Source organism: Schistocerca americana, chromosome 6 (genome assembly GCF_021461395.2).
Source record: "Schistocerca americana isolate TAMUIC-IGC-003095 chromosome 6, iqSchAmer2.1, whole genome shotgun sequence".
Taxonomy (NCBI): Eukaryota; Metazoa; Arthropoda; class Insecta; order Orthoptera; family Acrididae; genus Schistocerca; species Schistocerca americana.
The window spans coordinates 428,518,674-428,537,449 of record NC_060124.1 but is presented as its reverse complement, the minus strand read 5'-3'; the positions used below and the strand labels follow the sequence as shown (position 1 = coordinate 428,537,449).

General features: G+C 39.7%; 1 protein-coding gene across 1 annotated transcript in view; it reads right to left on the bottom strand.

The window, feature by feature from the left end:
• LOC124620187 (cilia- and flagella-associated protein 45-like) overlaps nucleotides 1-18,776 on the bottom strand; it is a 219,547-nt gene that overhangs the window by 122,826 nt on the left and 77,945 nt on the right. Inside the window, exons 5-7 of the mRNA XM_047146857.1 lie at nucleotides 18,465-18,654; nucleotides 12,303-12,476; nucleotides 983-1,156 (exon numbers count right to left, since the gene is read on the bottom strand). Of these exons, the coding sequence (XP_047002813.1) occupies nucleotides 983-1,156; nucleotides 12,303-12,476; nucleotides 18,465-18,654 (538 nt within the window). The remainder of the gene's footprint in view (nucleotides 1-982; nucleotides 1,157-12,302; nucleotides 12,477-18,464; nucleotides 18,655-18,776) is intronic.

Below are 18,776 nucleotides of genomic sequence, written 5' to 3'. Positions count from 1 at the left end.
ATGTGTATGCATAGAAATGTAAGTTCTGTAATGTATCATCATATGCTTTTTACATGTATATATATAAATTGATCTGTCCTATGTCTTATACATAAGCTGCTTTTATAGACAAGAGGACAACTTTTCAATACAATGCAATATATGACTTTCTCTTTCATTATAGATAAAAGATAAATTGTTTTTCTCTGAATGACATATAGCACCGACAACTAATTTCAGTCTCTTTTACAGTAATTGACTCTTTTACGGTAACTGACCTTATTGCCCAATTTATCAGGAGAAAAGGAGCAGCCTTTTTTAAGTATGACAGAAAAATTTCCTTAGGTCTAAATGAATGATTTTATAATTTTGGCATATATGTTCTTTGTCATATGATTGCAGGCAAATAAACTAAACAGGTTTCCAGAATGAAATTTTCACTCTGCAGTGGACTGTGTGCTGATATGAAACTTCCTGGCAGATTAAAACTGTTTGCCAGACTGAGACTCGAACTCAGGACCTTTGCCTTTGTGGGCAAGTGCTCTACTGTCTAAGCTACCCAAGTACGACTCAGGATCCATCCTCCTATCGGTGCACAGTCTGCTGCAGAGTGAAAATTTCACTCTGGGAACATCCCTCAGGCTGTGGCTAAGCCATGTCTCTGCAGTATCCTTTCTCCTAGGAGTGCTAGTTCTGCAATGTTTGCAAGATAGCTTCTGTGAAGTTTGGAATGTAGGAGATGAGGTACTGGTGGAAGTATAGCTGTGAGGACGGGTCATGAGTTGTGCTTGGGTAGCTCAGATGGCACAGCACTTGCCTGTGAAAGGCGAAGGTCCCAAGTTTGAGTCTCGGTCCGGCACACAGTTTTAATCTGCCAGGAAGTTTCAAACTAAACAGGTGATTATGTTTGAATGAAGTCACTCCCATACACATGCACATTTTGTTTTTCTAGTGTGAGGCTTCTTGTTGCCTCACAGTTTGTCTTGGTAAGCCTGACACTCACCTCATCCTGTGCTCTCTGGGCCTTCATCTCATCCTGCTCTGCCTCCAGCCCCTGAGCACGCTCCTGCATTGTCCGCAGTTGTGCTATCTCACGTTCTCTGGCCAGCCGCTGCAGTCGTAGTTCTTCCTCGACAGCTGCTTCACGCTCTGCCTTCCGACGCATATATTCTTCAACCTGTATGGCAAAAAAGAATGTGCTATATAAAAGGGGTGTGGCAAATGGTGCACCTCAGGCAGGACTGCAAACCTCCTTCAATTTACATAAGAAAGTAATTTGTTATTGTGGTATACTGAAGACAGTAGTGTTGCCAGAGAGCAGGCATACAGTTCATCATAGTGGAATTTAAAACTGCGATATACTTAAAGTGTAAGGGAACACCACTTTTCTGTTCTGCAACAAAGTAAGTTTTGTGCTACTGCCAGTCACAAATTAGGCAGGCCATTGCCCCTAACAACTTAGCATGTGAAAGCAAAATCTACATTAAGCTGATAACCAACAATGCAGCAGAAAGCAAATGCTATGACTGCAACAACATAAGCAAAAAGCGTTACTGATGAGCAAAGCCAAAGCAGTCTTAAACAACTACACGCTCACACACAGAGTTCTACTCAAACTTTGTGTCCCGAAAGTAACATAAAAGTTTTAAAACATTTGACAATCAGGATATGGTGGCTTGAGCAGTGAAATATGGACTGCCACTCTGTTCACTGGTTGGGAATTACTTCGTGTAGAGGCCAATGGCCATTCCCAAGTGATGTGTTTGCCTCAGCCCCTGGAACTGTGGCAGGCACAACACAGACATATTTGCCACACGAATAATATCACCACCATTCTCCGAATCTGTCAACACATTACTGGAGTGGAAGGATATTAGAGTAGGCAACCGATCACTCAGTAATTTATTGTACAGGGTGTTTCCAGCACAACTGGTCCGATGAATTTTCTAATAAACATAAATTGATGTGTTGATTATGTCACAATGATAATATAATGATATGGATAGAGTACAGGTGGATGACCAGGTGGCAGCACCTGTTCCACAAATTCAAATTATGCATACAGTAACATTGTATTTATGTGTGCAGTGTGTAATTGATTATTAATGTCTGACTTTGTTGTTTACCTTTATTATGACACACAAGTGATGAAAATTGGTGACCTTGTATAGACCCAAACCTGCAGTTAATTCTAGTTTTGATAAATCTCTATGGATTCTTGTAAACAACAATCACAGAATAATTGAGGTGATTGTATCCCCATAATTGAGAATTCTGCCCTGCTGTCATGCCTATAACAGCACAGAGGACCTTTGTATCTCTGAGTACCCTCACATCCTATTCCAGGATTATCTTAACCAGTTTCCCCTCCCAGGTTGTGAAGTCTTTCACAAAAGCCATTTATCCTATCTACATACCCATCAGCATCTTGTCAGACATCTTGTAGTTGCTGTTTTGTTTTAAAAATATGTATCTGTATGTATTTTAAATTGGTTTTAATAATTAGGTTAAGTGCAATAGCCAGGGTGCTGCCAGACTTCCCATGATAGACAGCATGTAACTAATAAATTAATTAAAAAAATGGTAGTGTTATTGGCATGGGGTCCAGCTTCAATGCCAGCACTTCATACAACATGACACCAAGTTTTTGTGGAGTATAGAGGAAAGACTGTAGTGTGTCAGAGAAGTTTTTGTGACTGTAGGCAGGGAAGTTTTGTTCAACATATTTCCTAAAAATTATTTGTGAAGTTGATGAGACCATGAGGAAAACATTTTAATTCTACTGGAAATTAACAGCTTTGAATTTTTCACAGACCGCTCTTCTATGAATTAAAGGTAACAAAAGGAGGTATTAACTGAGAAAAGAGTGAGACAGGGTTGTAGCCTACTCCCTATGTTATTTTATCTGTACTTGATTATGAGGTAGAGGAAGCTATGAAGAATTATGGGAGAAGAAATAAAAATTTTAAGGTTTATGATGACTCTGTAATTCAGTCATTTAGCAAAGGACATATACTATCAGTTGAATAGTACATGTAGTTTCTCCGAGAGATACTAAAGATCAGCAAATTGGGGAGAAAATACCTTTATCACACTAACTGATTAAAGGAATGGACTGTTTGACAGGACTCATCCTGAGGCATCAAAGCATATTTTATTTGGTCATGGAGGGAAATGTGGAGGTTAAAAACCAAGGTTGGAGGCTAAGTATTGAATACAGTGAGTGGATTAGAGTGAATTCAAGTGGCAGTAGTTAAGATGAGTTTGGAAAGTTGCCCTGAACCAGTCTTGCCTGAAGACTACAGCAATAATGGAGATAGGACTTACTAACCACAAAACTATAGGTGCAGAATTGACATTGGTATTGACTGAAAAGTTACGAGAGGTAGAAAATACTTCTGGCAAAGAAAATCACAGGGAAAATGATTTTAAAAACTCCTAACCATCAGCAGTGAACATACAACTAGGTAAATATCAGGTTGATACCCACACCCTATTTCAATATATGCTATATAAAAATCATCCACCCGTCAATTGTCATTAACATTGTCAAAACCCAAATAACAAAGGCAACCCCATAGAAACATGTGTAATGGCAAGTAAAAGAAGAAGAAGAAGATTCAACAGTCAACTTTCAGTTTTGAGAAGGAAAAGGGGTCAGATCTTTGACAGGAATTCCAGTATTTGTAAGCCGTATGCTAGATAAGTTTGTGCCATGTAAGATTGTGGGGGCCGGGAAAGACCCACCATGGATGTGTAACAATATTGCGAAGCTACTACAAAAATGTAGGGAGCAATCTAGCAGATAAAATGAAAGCACAACTCTTACTGAGAAAAAGAAGTCAAACAAAGTCAAAACAAGTGAAGAACAGCAATGAAAGAATGTTCAATGAATTGACTGACTGACTGTCATGTGACTAGGGCCTCCCATCGGGTAGACCATTCGCCAGGTGCAAGTCTTTCAATTTGACGCCACTTTGGTGACTTGCACATCGATGAGAATGAAATGGTGATGATTAGGGCAACACAACACCCAGTCCCTGAGTGGAGAAAATCTCTGACCCAGTCAGACATTCTGTCATGCTGACCATTCAGCTACCAGGGCGGTCTTCAATGTATTGAAAAGCAAACTATTACCTGCTGAGTTGCCACAAACTGACTTACTGACACCTGTGAAAAGCAGCCATTGCAGAATTTCAACATAACTAAAAAAAAATCAAGAAAAAGTTTTTCATACATTAAAACTCTAATCTGGTGTCCAACAAATATTCCTTCCTTTATTTTTGCTTCACTAATCCTTGTCTCTCAGGAGTAGGGTTACATGAATCTTCATGAATGTTTATCCATGGCTTTCACGAAGTTTCTGACGAGACCCAATTTAATGTGCTTGGAGGTAAATAGAAATTTTTGACATCAACAAGAGAAGCATTCACTACATTCTTCTGTTCAGGTAGTAGTTTATTCTGAGTAGCACTTTTTCTCATAATAATGCTTTTTTCTGCCTCTGCGTACTCAAGCTGAATACTGAAGGAAATTGCTATTACTTTGAGATTTGTACATATATGCCACTTGTATATCCCTTACTGGAGAAGTGTGAGAAGCAATTTAAAGTACTTATATGTCTCCTTCAGACTAACTTCCCATAATGGAGAAGTAGTGCTTTCAGAATTTCTTTGTTGGTGTCTATGTACAAGTGCCATTAATTTATGTGGAAATCATGGCTGTGATTCCCCATAACAGAGTCAATATCATTACAAAAAAGTCATCTTCTGTGAAGAAATATTCAGAATAAACAGCATGGTGGTCCCAACAAACATTCACTTTGTACTCTGAAGAATAAGAATTCATCCTGTTAATTATGAAGCTAAAAACGCTGCCTATTGCTTTGGCAAATTTAAATCACACATAAGATGATTGAGATCTGCTTGAGACATAAAGTATGGCCTTGAAATATTGGGTACAATGGTCAAGCAGTTCCTCATAAGCCACACATTTCTGTAGTCGATACTAAGCAGCACTGGAGGCAGTGTAGACAGCACTGCCACTGGACAGTGGATGATTGGAAATAAATGATTTAGAGTGATGAATAATGCTATACCCTGTGACAGTCCAATTAAAGCAATTAAGGCTGGTGAATGCCTGGAGTACATTACCTGCCTTAATGTGGAGTACAAACAGTGGTGTTACGGTTTGGTGGTGCTTTTCATGGGTATGTTGTGGTCCCCCTATTGCACTTCAGACAATGATAAATACAAAAGGTTTTGAACACATTTTACAGTGTTGTGCACTGTGTACAGTAGAGGAGCATCTTGGAGACAATGACAATTTATACCAGTATGACAATGCACTGTGCCATTAAGCAGCATATGTGATGCAACGGTTCATCAGTAATAACATTACTGAAATGGACTGACCTGCCCAGAGTCCTGAGCTGAACCCAGTGGAACAACTTTGCCATGAAACAGAATAATGAGTTAACTCCAGATCTCAGCATGCAACATATAATCTTCTCTGGTTTTGGCTTTTGTGGAAGAATAGGCTGACATTCCTCCAGACAGTCATTCTGACACTGTATTGAATGTGTCCCCAGCAGAGCTTTAATCATAATAAAGGTAGAAGGTGACACACCCCAAAGTAATGTCCACTAGTAGGTGTCTAGATACTTTTGATCATATAGTGTATGGTAGCTAATTTTAATCGAGTAAATTAGAAAGAAAGGTACTACTTTGGAAAAACAGTAGGGCCCTCAGTTCTGCTAAGCAACTGCTTCTTATCTCTTATTTGTAGCTTAAGATTCACTTGATAATGTTGGCATTATTCAAGGAAAATTGTTACCTACATCTGTAAACACTGAGATCTGTTTACAGAGCATTACCACTTGTCATGCAACTTTGGCCATATCCTTTCCACATGACTAACAGAACTTTTCAATCATTGAAACTATACTGCTGGCCATCAAATTTGCAACACCATGGAAGTGGCATGCAACAAATGCCATACTGGCAGCAAGTGTCCAATGTTAGGATATGCACATGACATCCATTTCAGCAAAACCTTAGAAAGTAGGTGGTAATTTGCTATATAAGTAAACATTACACACCAGGTTTCTCAGTCAGGAATCAGATTTGGAGGTGGGCTGTTTGTGAAGATCACATTATGCCTCACACATGAAGAACAAACATTTATCAGCACATGTCAGAATTCTGCAATGGCAAGATGGCCTATGGAGAGTGCAGTTTATCATTCCACAATATTGGTGCTCAAATTGGTATAGGTAACACAATTTTCAAGCAAATATGAAAGCAATACATTCAGGATGGCCATACTCACAATGCTGTGCAGAAGCTCAATGACCCCATGCAATGAGCACATGAGAGGACAGACACATTGTTCACTTGACCATGCAGAATTGTACAGCCACATCACTTACCATGAGTCACAAAGGGGCCTTGTTTGCAGCAAGATATATGCCCAGTCAGTGATATCTAAAGCACCATGGACTGTCATAATTGTTGTGTCTTCTCCTGTAACAGCTGCAGAGAGGTGTGCCAACAATGGTGTACCAAATGACGACACCAAGTACTGGAGTGGCACCATGTCATCTGGTACTGCATGTCATTTTGGACATATCTGTGTGTGGAGGCTCCAAGGAGAATGAACATTGCCAATACTTAACATATTGTATGGAGTGCCAATGGGTGCCTAACAGAATCACCACTGGTTCACAATTTAGACAACACCTGCTACATAAGAGGCATTCAATAAGTAAAACAACACATTTTTTTCTGAAAGCAGGTTGCTATTATTCAGGATTCCAATACACCATGTTATTCTCCACTCTTTTGGCTACAAAACTATATTTTTCAACATAATCCCTGTTCAATGTGATGGCCTTACACCACTTTACTGGGAGGGCCAGTATGGATGCATAGCACCACTCTACTGGTTGATGTTGGAGCCAACTTCTTGCTGTATCAATAACCTTCCCACAAAGTGCATCCTTCATTGAGCCAAACAGATGGAAGTCGAAAGGTGTGAAATCTGGGCTGTAAGGTGGATGAGGAAGAACAGTCCAACAAAGTTTTATGAGTTCCTCTAGGGTGCCCAGACTTGTGTGAGGCCTTGTGTTGTCGTGGAGGGGGAGAACAACTGCATTTCTGTAGCGATGGACAAGTTGAAGTTGTTTCTTCAATTTCCTGAGGGTAGCACAATGCACTTCAGAGGTGATCATTGCTCCATGAGGGAGGATAGATAACATAAAACCCCTTCAGAGTTCCAGAAGATCATCACCATGAAATTACTGGGTGAGGGTGTGATTGAACATTTTATTTGGAGGAGAGATGGTGTGACGTCACTTCATGGATTGGTATTTTGTTTCCAGTTCAAAGTGACAAACCCAAGTTTCCCTGCCTGTGACAATGTTCAACTGATGATTGTCACAATCAGCCTCATAATGTTCACGCAATTTTGTGCAGGTGGTCCTTCATTGCTCCTTATGGCATTCTGTTAGGTGGTAAGGAAACCAGCAGGAGCACACCTTTGATTATTCCAACTGGCGGATAAGTGTGCCAGCACTACCAACAGAGATGTTCAGCTGTGCAGCAATAGGTTTGCTTGTAATCCATTGATCACTTCAGATGAGAGTGTCTGCATGTTGAACTTTGCAGGAATCACAGCTGTGTGCGGCCGGCCAGCACATGGGAGATCAGACAGGTTTGCACTACCTTATTGCAATGATGACAGATGCCCCTCCCAATGACTCATGAAGCTTTTGTCCACTGCCAGGTCTCCACAGACATTCTACAAGCACCTAAGAGCATCTGTGATGCTCTGGTTTCTGCCAAAGAAACTCAGTGACAGATCTCTACTTGGACTGCACCTCCATTACTGATGTCATTTTCAAGACTACATATAGCACTGCTACCTATCAGAACTTCATGAAACTATAGGGGCTGAAGCAGGAATAATCCATTATGTTCCACAACAAATTCTGCTTATTTCAACTGAAACTGGCTGAGAAGAAAATGTGACACATTACTTATTGAATGATTCTTGTATCAGTGACCTGTTAAGACTGGTGGCTGTGCCCTATTTCAGAGGTCTCTGTGATATTATTTTTCTACAAGGGGTAAAAGATGGTAAGTTGCTCCTGCTGCCCTGACCTGCCTCACAATACAAATGTTGTTTGAAAGTTGCCTTGGACAGCACATGCTCCAGATCTCTCACACATTGAAAACATCTAGTTATGGGTTGCTGTGAGCCTGGTGTGCCATCACTTGCCAGCCACTGTGGGTACTGAACTTTAGTCGAAGCAGCCTAGAATGATGTAACTCTGTCATCCACACCAGGTTTAACTCCATGCCCAGACAGTTAGAGCTATTGTTGATGGCAGCTCTGCATTCTAAGTTTCAGATCCTGTTTACCATAAATCACTTACAAATTTAATCTTACTACATAGTGTATGCACAATAAGTACTATTTTTTTACTATATATCCTTACTGGGGTTGCAATTTTAGCAATCAGCAGTGCAGGTATTCAGATAATTTGTAGAAAGAGTTTTTAATGAGATATATTTGTGACTTAGGTGTATTTCTAACTTTCTTTCCTCATAGCTTCAACTCTAACAGTATCTCACTTTTCCTTTTAATCTACTGGGAAGTTTCACATATATTCTATTTCAGAGTGAAATATTTGTTCTGGAAACAGCTATCAAAGCTGTAGCTACACCATTTCTTCATGATATTATTTCTTCGTGGAGTGCTAGTCTAGCAAGGTGTGCAGGGAAGTTTCTGTGCAGGTTTAATAGTGGGTGAGAAAGACATTGGCAGATGGGGTGTAAGCTGTGAATGGATTCCTATGTTGCTAAGAAATTTCAAAACAGCACACACTCTGCTGCAGAGATTCATTTGTAACTACATGATGAGTGTATAAGTTTATAAAATTTCTGATCAGCTTTCTCTTAAGAAGAAATGTTTAGTAGCATTGTGAAAATCATCTATTTATGCATGAACTACTGGCTCTACAAATAATGTTTACAATTGTTATGAGCAGGTGCTCATAAAAAGGGACAGAAATAGCATAATACTTATATGATTGTTTTTCACATTCATTGCCAAAGGGAAGCCTACTTCTCTATTTGCTATCTTCTATTAGTCTGTTATCTACATATGAGAATAGCCCAAATGTTGTACATGAATTGGATGTAATATGAATACAAAACAGAATATTTTATATGAATTTCGAATTCGTTAGAACAGCTAAGCATATGGTGTCCAAGGAAAAAAGCTACGTAAAATATGTATTTTAAAGAAAAGTAATATAAACAATCTTTAAAATCTATGTAATACTCTCTGGCCACATGGCACACAGATGTATGTGACCCAGAATCCACAACACACATGACACTACACTGTTATACTTAATATCAGAACAAAACTAAATTCCCTCAATTGTCCAAATAGTTAGTCCCTGGCTCACTGAGGCACATCTCAGGACACACAGGGGCTGTATTGTCATGCCACCCAAGGTGTAGAGATTGGGTGATGGCTGTTAGGATTTCAGGAAACCTTTGCTGATCCTTTCAAGGCTCGTCTCCTCCTTGCTTCTGGAAGGCTATTGTAAATGGATGTTCTGCTGTGGTGCATCTTGTTTTCATGGTGCATGGCATCTTGTTGGTTGCCTCTCAGCCATATAAGATGTCAGTTAGTAAGCAAGTTCAACTTCTCTTCTTATTATGTTACAGACTGACGTATTACCAAAGACATTCCTATTCTGGTCTGTAATATCGTATCTAATGGCACATTTACAGACAATGTGGTCCAGGGTGTTGATTGTTCCATATTTGCTATTGTCTGTGACTGTGTTGCATATTCTCAGTCAGTAGCTGAGATATGGACTATGTCCCAATGGGCAGTGTATAGCTGCTTTGTCAGAAGAAAATGTGACATTACTGACTTTACTTTTATTTTAGCAAAGAACTGGTAGGTTCCTCTTCCTATTTATGCCCTGTCCCAGATTTCTTACCACTCTGTATCAGTGGATGCCTTTATTTCCTTATTTGTTGTGGCTCTTGCACCAGGATATTCTATACTAATTGTATTCACCCTTTTTGATCCAATGTTGTACACCTCTCTTTCTTACAGCTATGTTTAGTGGCAGTAAGCCTAGTATCACCAGCAACACCTCTCTCAGTGCTGTTGTATACCTGCATGTCAGGCACAAGAATATATTTCCTTGTGCTCACTGAAGATCTTGTGCTGTCTTTTCCTTTCTGGCACTGTGAGCCCACAATACAAATTAAGACTGCATTATGACATGTTCTTACTGCATTCAGGTGCAACTGAAAGCTACTTTAGCCAATTCTTGTTATTTTGCTCATGATTTCAATGCCTCTCCAGAAAATAATCTCTGCATGTACATGAATGTTTAGATCTTTCTGCTGAGGTACCTATATACTTCCTTTCTCTTGACAGTTTGGTCCTTTTTGATTGTGGGGTTTCTTGATAATGTTCCTTTTATAACATATAAACTGTTTTGAGTGTTGATGGCATTAATTAATTTTCTGTGCAGCAGATACTAATTGTTTCCAGAACTTCCCTACTGTTTTCTTCTAATTTAGCACTTGTGTTAACAGATACTATAATTAGCAGATCATCTGTATAGACAATGCAGCCAAGGGTGCCCTTACCTGGGAGCAAGAGGGGGCCACAGCTGCCCCTAGCTCTCAGGGAAACATTTGTCTTCCAAAATATTAAAAATACTCCATACTCACAGGTCTGCCCCCCTCTCTCCTCCCCATACACACTAGAAACTGCCATATGGGCATCCTTTAGTACATCCTCTGATATTTGTCATGTTCTGAAGCTGTGTCAATAACAGCTCTATGCCACCATTCAAGAATTCTGTGCCGTAACACAGTGCTGAGCATTTGGTGATGTTTTTCACAATCTTCTCTCCTGAGAATTCCAATTTCACCTGCCTATCTGGAAAGCATATACGTAATAGGTTATTGATTGTGCTCATATTTTGCACAGTTTTAGTTCATACATAGCTGTAGAAAATGCTGCTATAGTACAGTGCACTTCTCAAAAACTTTTGAGAAATAATGGTCAAATATTTTCAAGACTGTTGAATATGATACAAAAGCACTAGTTATCAATCAGCATCATTAGCACAACTGGATAAACTGGCAAACTAGACATCTGTCATCCTTCATTCTAGTGTTGTAATATTTTTTTCTTTTACTGATCTTCTACAAAAACCTTATATCACTGCAACAAATCATATTTGTTTGGAAAATGACAATAACAGTAATAATAATAATGTTAACCATTATGGTACATTCATGGAGAGATAAAATTGAGGTATAATAAGTAATCATGATGAAATGAACAGTTATTTATTGACGCCATTCATGGGCATATTTTAGTGAGGTCATGTTGAGCTATACCTGCTTTGAATAATGTACACTGTGTTTGTGACACAATCACAAATTCATTGAAAAAATGTTCATTTCATCACAATTCCCTGTTATACTTTGCCATAAATATACTACAGTGATTATAATTATTATTTCTTTCCAAAGAAACATGATTTATTTTAGTGAAAGAAGCATTTGATGTCATTTGTATCCAGCTGTGCTAATGACTGCTCTTGGTGGCTGACACTCCCATGTGCTACTCAACAGGTTCATAAGACTATGAACCTCAGTTTCTCAGAAACAACTGAAAAGCACCTCATACTAGAACAGTACACATGAATCTAAGTATGAACTACAGTCATGTAGAAGATGAGCAAAATCTGCACCCAGTACAAAGTAGCATGCAATAATTTATTGGGTTGTTCTGGAACTGAATCAGACACATGGCTAGAAATCATAAAACTGTATTTCTGCTATGCAAGACTTGCTTCATTAAACAGTTGTTGTGAGGCTGTTTCTTGAGGCAGATGTTTTGGTCTTTCATTGACAGAGAAAACCATGGTGCAAAACAGACATGGAAAGGGTGAGCCATCAGTTTGGATGAGAGAACCACATCATCACACTTTTGTTGTACTTCCTCCTTTCCTCCTGGTTCATTGTCTCTCAGACAACGAGGAACAATGTTTACATCATGTGAGACAAGAGAAGTGAGCCAGTTTGTTTTGGACCCAAAACTGACAGGTATCTTGCTCACTGTGAAACACATTTTTTGGCAGGGACCTCATTTACATTAGCTAAGACTTGCCTCGCAAAGCTGTATGATTAGGGTCTCATGCATGAGCATTAAGTTTCTGTGGCTGCCTGTTGAATGACCAGTCCATACTTGTATCCAGTGGCAGTCACCTTGCGGTCTGCATCACGCTGCTCCTCGAGTGCCTCCTTCTTCGAGCGCAGCAGCTGCTCATTGAGCTCTGCCAGTTTGATCCGCGATGCTTGCTGCTCAGCAGTCCTCTTGCGCAGTGCCTCCAGTTCTTCCAGCTGTAACTTCATCTGTGCCTCATTGATCCGCCGGCTCTCCTGCAATTTGAAGCAAAAAGTAAACATTTTAATGGAAAGTAAAACTATGTCTGTCATATTACTACAGAACTGCCCTGCCAGTCAGTGGCAGTTCATTGATGTAGCACATGCTACATCTTCTACATTGTCAGGAGCCATGAAATGCCAATTTTTTTCATGGGAAAATTAGCCATTAGAGGGTGTGAATTGAAAATAACCCAGATTACACATACATTTGCATGATTTGGCAGTATTTTTAAAGCACTGGAAATAATAGATCATTGACATAAATCTGAGCATATTTTTACATGTTTGGAATAAACATCCACTGTAAATTTACTTCATTAAACAACATTTTTTCTATGACAAATTGACACAAGTTTTATTTATGTGTTCAATTCTACTATGGTCAGCTGTACTACTGGCACAGATACAGTGCTAGGTTCTATTTCAGTTGTTTCCATTTAGGTTTTGGAAGTCAGTCTTCCAGTTTCCCTCTTTTTTATTATTGCTATTTTTGTCATGGATCTTTCACCTTCTGCCTTCCTTACTCAACTTCTGTATTGCTTGTTGATTGTAGCTATAGACTCACAAATGTTGTTGAATTTGCTATTTACATCAAGTATGGTCAGAATAAGTGTTTTTATCTAGCTGGAAAATTACTGGTCTAGTCCAAGCAACAAAGGAAAATTAGAGGAACAAATTCATGTAGTCACAAATTTTTCACAGTGGCGGGAGAGAGTGCCATGAACAACATACTAAAAATCATGATTGGTGCAGAGTGAACATGGCAAAGGTGGGGGGGAAGGGGAGGGGCCTTAAAGATGACTTTCTTATGTTTTCCTCGAATAAATCATAAACTGCAACTGGTAGCAAAAACATCTTTCCAGCACAAAATTAAACTTCATTACATGTCCTACAAAGAAGGTCCTATTCATTTCTTATTACTAATAGTTATGCAGGGGATGGAAAAACTGCAGGTTATTAGAACTAGTGTTTTAATGTGAAATGAAGTGGGTTAAGAACAAATATTAAACATGTGTAACACATCTGCATGCAGTAGAATTGCATTAAGAGATAAATTGTGTTTTGGAAGTGTGGTGTGCTGGAGTGGTGGTGGAGAACAGATATGTGGGGGAAAGAAAGTCATCAGATTGAGATCTTGCAGTTCCCTCCTTCATATGTCAGCAAGCTGAAGAGCAAGCAGGCAATTTCCTATTCTCTTTACTTCACTATGTCACAAAAAGCAACTACAGGGTGTTTTATAAAGTTATGTCAATCCTTCCACAGCTTACCTTACAAATCTCTGGCAATGCAGTATGTAAATGTGTCTGGTGCATTAACAATATGTGAAAGACAGATGTGAGTTGCTAATAATACTAATGTAAGGAATGCATATGGACAGATTCTAGGTAAATCTCTGCACACTGTTCTGCAATGCAAAAGGGAAATTATTTCTTAGTTATCTTGTACAGCAGCTGTAACATTCTTCTGGGAAAGGTGACTTCCACCACCATGAGAACTGCTCACAATTTACTTTACAAAAAGACAATATCTCCTCAATGTTTTATGTCCAGTTCTCTTATGTGAACATACAAAATAATTTCACTGAACTCATGTTTACATAGAGGAGTTATTTTCCATTAATTAAGTGAGTACTTATTTGCAGTTCTTAATTGAGCTCGAACTTAAATGACCTCAACAGCTAGTGCTTTCACATGGCCACCACAATGAAGAGCCAATCCCAAGTTAACATGTTAGTTTAATTGTCTCTACTAAATATTTTGACATGTAAAGCATTACAGCAGATTATTGTTCTAAATTTCAACATGATCAGTCCCATTCCATCAGACATATTCACACCCTTCTTTCAAGACATTCTGTGTTTGTGTGGTAAATGCCTCTGCTCAGTGCAGCCCACTTTGCAAGTTCTTGCTGCTTGCAATTCCTGTATGGAAGAGATTTATGCAGTCTGCCACTAAAAGAGTTGATGGTGAGAGAAGTGCAGTAACTTTCTGGTCATTCACCAGTTCAGCACCCAGTGACTACAGTATGGTTACACAGATTTACAATATGCTGTTAACAATAGACAGCAGCAGGATACCACATTTACTAGATCAATCCCTTTCCCACCAACTCTACATAGGTCACTGGCAACATCATGCTTAAAAATTAAATAGTTCTCAGCCATTATTTATATGAACATACTCCACATAAAAGTTGACTTAAAAACTGTGAATAAGTATTTACTTAATAAACTGAAAATAACTCCACTATGTAAGCACAAGGTCAGTGAAATTACTTTGTTTATTGACATGAGAGAAATGGACAGGAAATGCTGGAAAGGTATAGTCTGCCTGTAAACCAAAAAGTGGCCAGTGCTGGTGGTGGAGCAAGTTGCATTTCACAGAAGATAGCTAAGAATTAATTTCACGTGTAGCACTACAGAACAGTGTACAGGGAACTGTGAAGAATCTGTCGATATTCATTTCTTGCATTAGCATTGTAAGTAACTCTTACTTGTATTTCATGTATTGTTAATGCACTTTGTGGAAAATAAACAACCTCCTGGCCATGTCTGCTCACTGTGTTGCCACTAATTCATAAGATGCTCACTCTTTAGTTTGCAGATCTATGGAGAAAGGAAGTGCTTACCAGTGACCTACCTTCCCTCATGCATCTGCCCTCCATTTCATCCTCCCTCCACCTCGTTATACTCCCAAAACACAAATTATTCCTTAATACAGATCTAATACACTTAAATGTCGTACACACATTTAATATTTGTTCTTAACACACTTCATTTAACAGTAAGCATTAATTTTAACCCTTAAAAATATTTTAATAATTTGTGGTTTTCCATTCCCTGCAATGTGAAAACTATTAGTCCTAGAAAAAATAATAGGATCTTTTCGTAGGAAATTTGATGGCATTTAATTCTGTACTGGGAAACATTTTTGCTAGAAGCCACAGTTTTTGACCTAAGCAAGAAAAACATGAAGTGACCTTTAAATGCTCCTCCGTCACTCCAGAGATCACACAGCACTGGTCAGTATGTTGTTGATGGAACTCCCTCAGTTGTTCATGGAACTTCCTCCTACAAGTGTACACAAATTTGTGACTACACATATTTTTCCACTATTCGATCTGTTTTGGTCTCCATTGATTGGGCTAGTGAGACCACTTTCCAGGAAGGCCCTCTAACAACCAGCTGAAACCTGTCCTGTGTTAAACATGGCTGATAATATGTACAACTCCTTGCTATTTCTGAGGCTCATGGTTTTTAAGCTAGACGTGACCCTCTTCAAAAGACAAATTGCTGAAACGATTTATGCTCTGATTGGTTGTTGTTGTGGTCTTCAGTCCTGAGACTGGTTTGATGCAGCTCTTCATGCTAATCTATCCTGTGCAAGCTCCTTCATCTCCCAGTACCCACTGCAACCTACATCCTTCCGAATCTGCTTAGTGTATTCATTTCTTGGTCTCCCTCTACGATTTTTATCCTCCACGCTGCCCTCCAATGCTAAATTTGTGATCCCTTGATGCCTCAGGACACGTCCTACCAACCGATCCCTTCTTCTAGTCACGTTGTGCCACAAACTTCTCTTCTCCCCAATCCTATCCAATACCTCCTCATTAGTTACATGATCTACCCACCTAATATTCAACATTCTTCTGTAGCACCACATTTCGAAAGCTTCTATTCTCTTCTTGTCCAAACTATTTATTGTCCATGTTTCACTTCCATACATGGCTACACTCCATACAAATACTTTCAGAAACGACTTCCTGATACTTAAATCTATACTCAATGTTAACAAATTTCTCTTCTTCAAAAACGCTTTCCTTGCCATTGCAAGTCTACATTTTATGTCCTCTCTACTTCGACCATCATCAGTTATTTGGCACCCCAAATAGCAGAACTGCTTTACTACTTTAAGTGTCTCATTTCTTAATCTAATTCCCTCAGCATCACCCGACTTAATTTGACTACATTCCATTATCCTTGTTTTACTTTTGTTGATGTTCATCTTATACCCTCCTTTCAAGACACTGTCCATTCCGTTCAACTGCTCTTCCAAGTCCTTTCCTGTCTCTGACAGAATTACAATGTCATCGACGAACCTCTTTATTTCTTCTCCCTGGATTTTAATACCTACTCCAAATTCTTCTTTTGTTTCCTTTGCTGCTTGCTCAATATACAGATTGAATAACATCGGGGAGAGGCTACATCACTGTCTCACTCCCTTCCCAACCACTGTTTCCCTTTCATGCCCCTCGACTCTTATAACTGCCATCTGGTTTCTGTACAAATTGTAAATAGCCTTTTACTCCCTGTATTTTACCCCTGCCACCTTTAGAATTTGAAAGAGAGTATTCCAGTCAACATTGTCAAAAGCTTTCTCTAAGTCTACAAATGCTAGAAACGTAGGTTTGCCTTTCCTTAATCTTTCTTCTAAGATAAGTCGTAAGGTCAGTATTGCCTCACGTGTTCCAACATTTCTACGGATTCCAAACTGATCTTCCCTGAGGTCGGCTTCTACCAGTTTTTCCATTCGTCTGTGTTAGTATTTTGCAGGCTGTGACTTATTAAACTGATAGTTTGGTAATTTTCACATCTGTCAACACCTGATTTCTTTGGAATTGGAATTATTATATTCTTCTTGAAGTCTGAGGGTATTTTGCCTGCCTCGTACATCTTGCTCACCAAATGGTAGAGTTTTGTCAGGACTGGCTCTCCCAAGGCCGTCAGTAGTTCTAATGGAATGTTGTCTACTCCCAGGGCCTTGTTTTGACTCTGGTCTTTCAGTGCTCTGTCAAACTCTTCACGCAGTATCGTATCTCCCATTTCATCTTCATCTACATCCTCTTCCATTTCCATAATATTGTCCTCAAGTACATCGCCCTTGTATAGACCCTCTATATACTCCTTCCACCTTTCTGCTTTCCCTTCTTTGCTTTTAACTGGGTTTCCATCTGAGCTCTTGATATTCATACAAGTGGCTCTCTTTTCTCCAAAGGTATCTTTAATTTTCCTGTAGGCAGTATCTATCTTACCCCTAGTGAGATAAGCCTCTACATCCTTACATTTGTCCTCTAGCCATGCCTGCTTAGCCATTTTGCACTTCCTGCCGATCTGATTTTTTGAGACGTTTGTATTCCTTTTTGCGTGCTTCATTTACTGCATTTTTATATTTTCTCCTTTCATCAATTAAATTCAATATTTCTTCTGTTACCCAAGGATTTCTACTAGCCCTCGTCCTTTTACCTACTTGATCCTCTGCTGCCTTCACTACTTCATCCCTCAGAGCAACCCATTCGTCTTCTACTGTATTTCTTTCCTTCATTCCTGTCAATTGTTCTCTTATGCTGTCCCTGAAACTCTGTACAACCTCTGGTTTAGTCAGTTTATCCAGGTCCCATCTCCTTAAATTCCCACCTTTTTGCATTTTCTGATAGGTTATAGTTTCCAAATTTTGAAAAAGTCTCTGGCACTGTGTAGTTTCCTTTGATTCAAGCAACAACGACTGGATTCAGGCCGGATCCCCCAGTTTATTCGAAGCTCAGGTGCTATTCCAATACAGCTGGAGAGTATCTGCAATGCTGTTGGAGTTCAAGGGGAATACCAGTCTGGCACACATTTTCACTCGTCGCTTTTAAGTCCCGATGCAGCTGATGTCATTTGTTCCTTTTCTTTGTCCCCCATCCACCTTCAATTTACATAATAAATTAGAAATAATCTTTAGGGCTACGTCGATATAATTTAAATCTCTACTGGTAGTTCGAAAGGTATAGAGATGTTACTACACCTCCACTGTGTTGCACTGAACTGTGAGGCGATCAGATAAGGATGTGCACATCTGACACAGAGCCAGGAATCTCCTTTCACACACCCCGTGTTGGCTGCGGTGCACTTCATATCCAGTTTTGCCCTAGCTACGCCAGTGCCTAGAGTGGTTACAAGTGGGCTGAAAAAGGGACCGTATGTCAATAAGTTAGGCTACGCACGTCGGCGCGCTTCTGGGCTTCGAGCTGGCGCAGCTCCTCGTTCTGGCGGATCTGCGTGAGCAGGCTGGACACGTGGTCGCGTGTACGCTCGGCCTGCCTCTGGCACCGCTCCGCCTCGGCGCGCAGCGCTCGCTGCCGCTCCTGCTCCATCATCTGGTCCAGCCGCGCCTCCTCCGCCTCCACCTCACGCCTATGCAGTGACCGCCGTCACGCTGTGTCAGGCTGCGTGGAAAACTCGAAATAAACAGCAGTGGCAGCAGCACCATCACAGCAAAGGACTACGGAGAAGTGATTGCAGAAATTATTACCTGG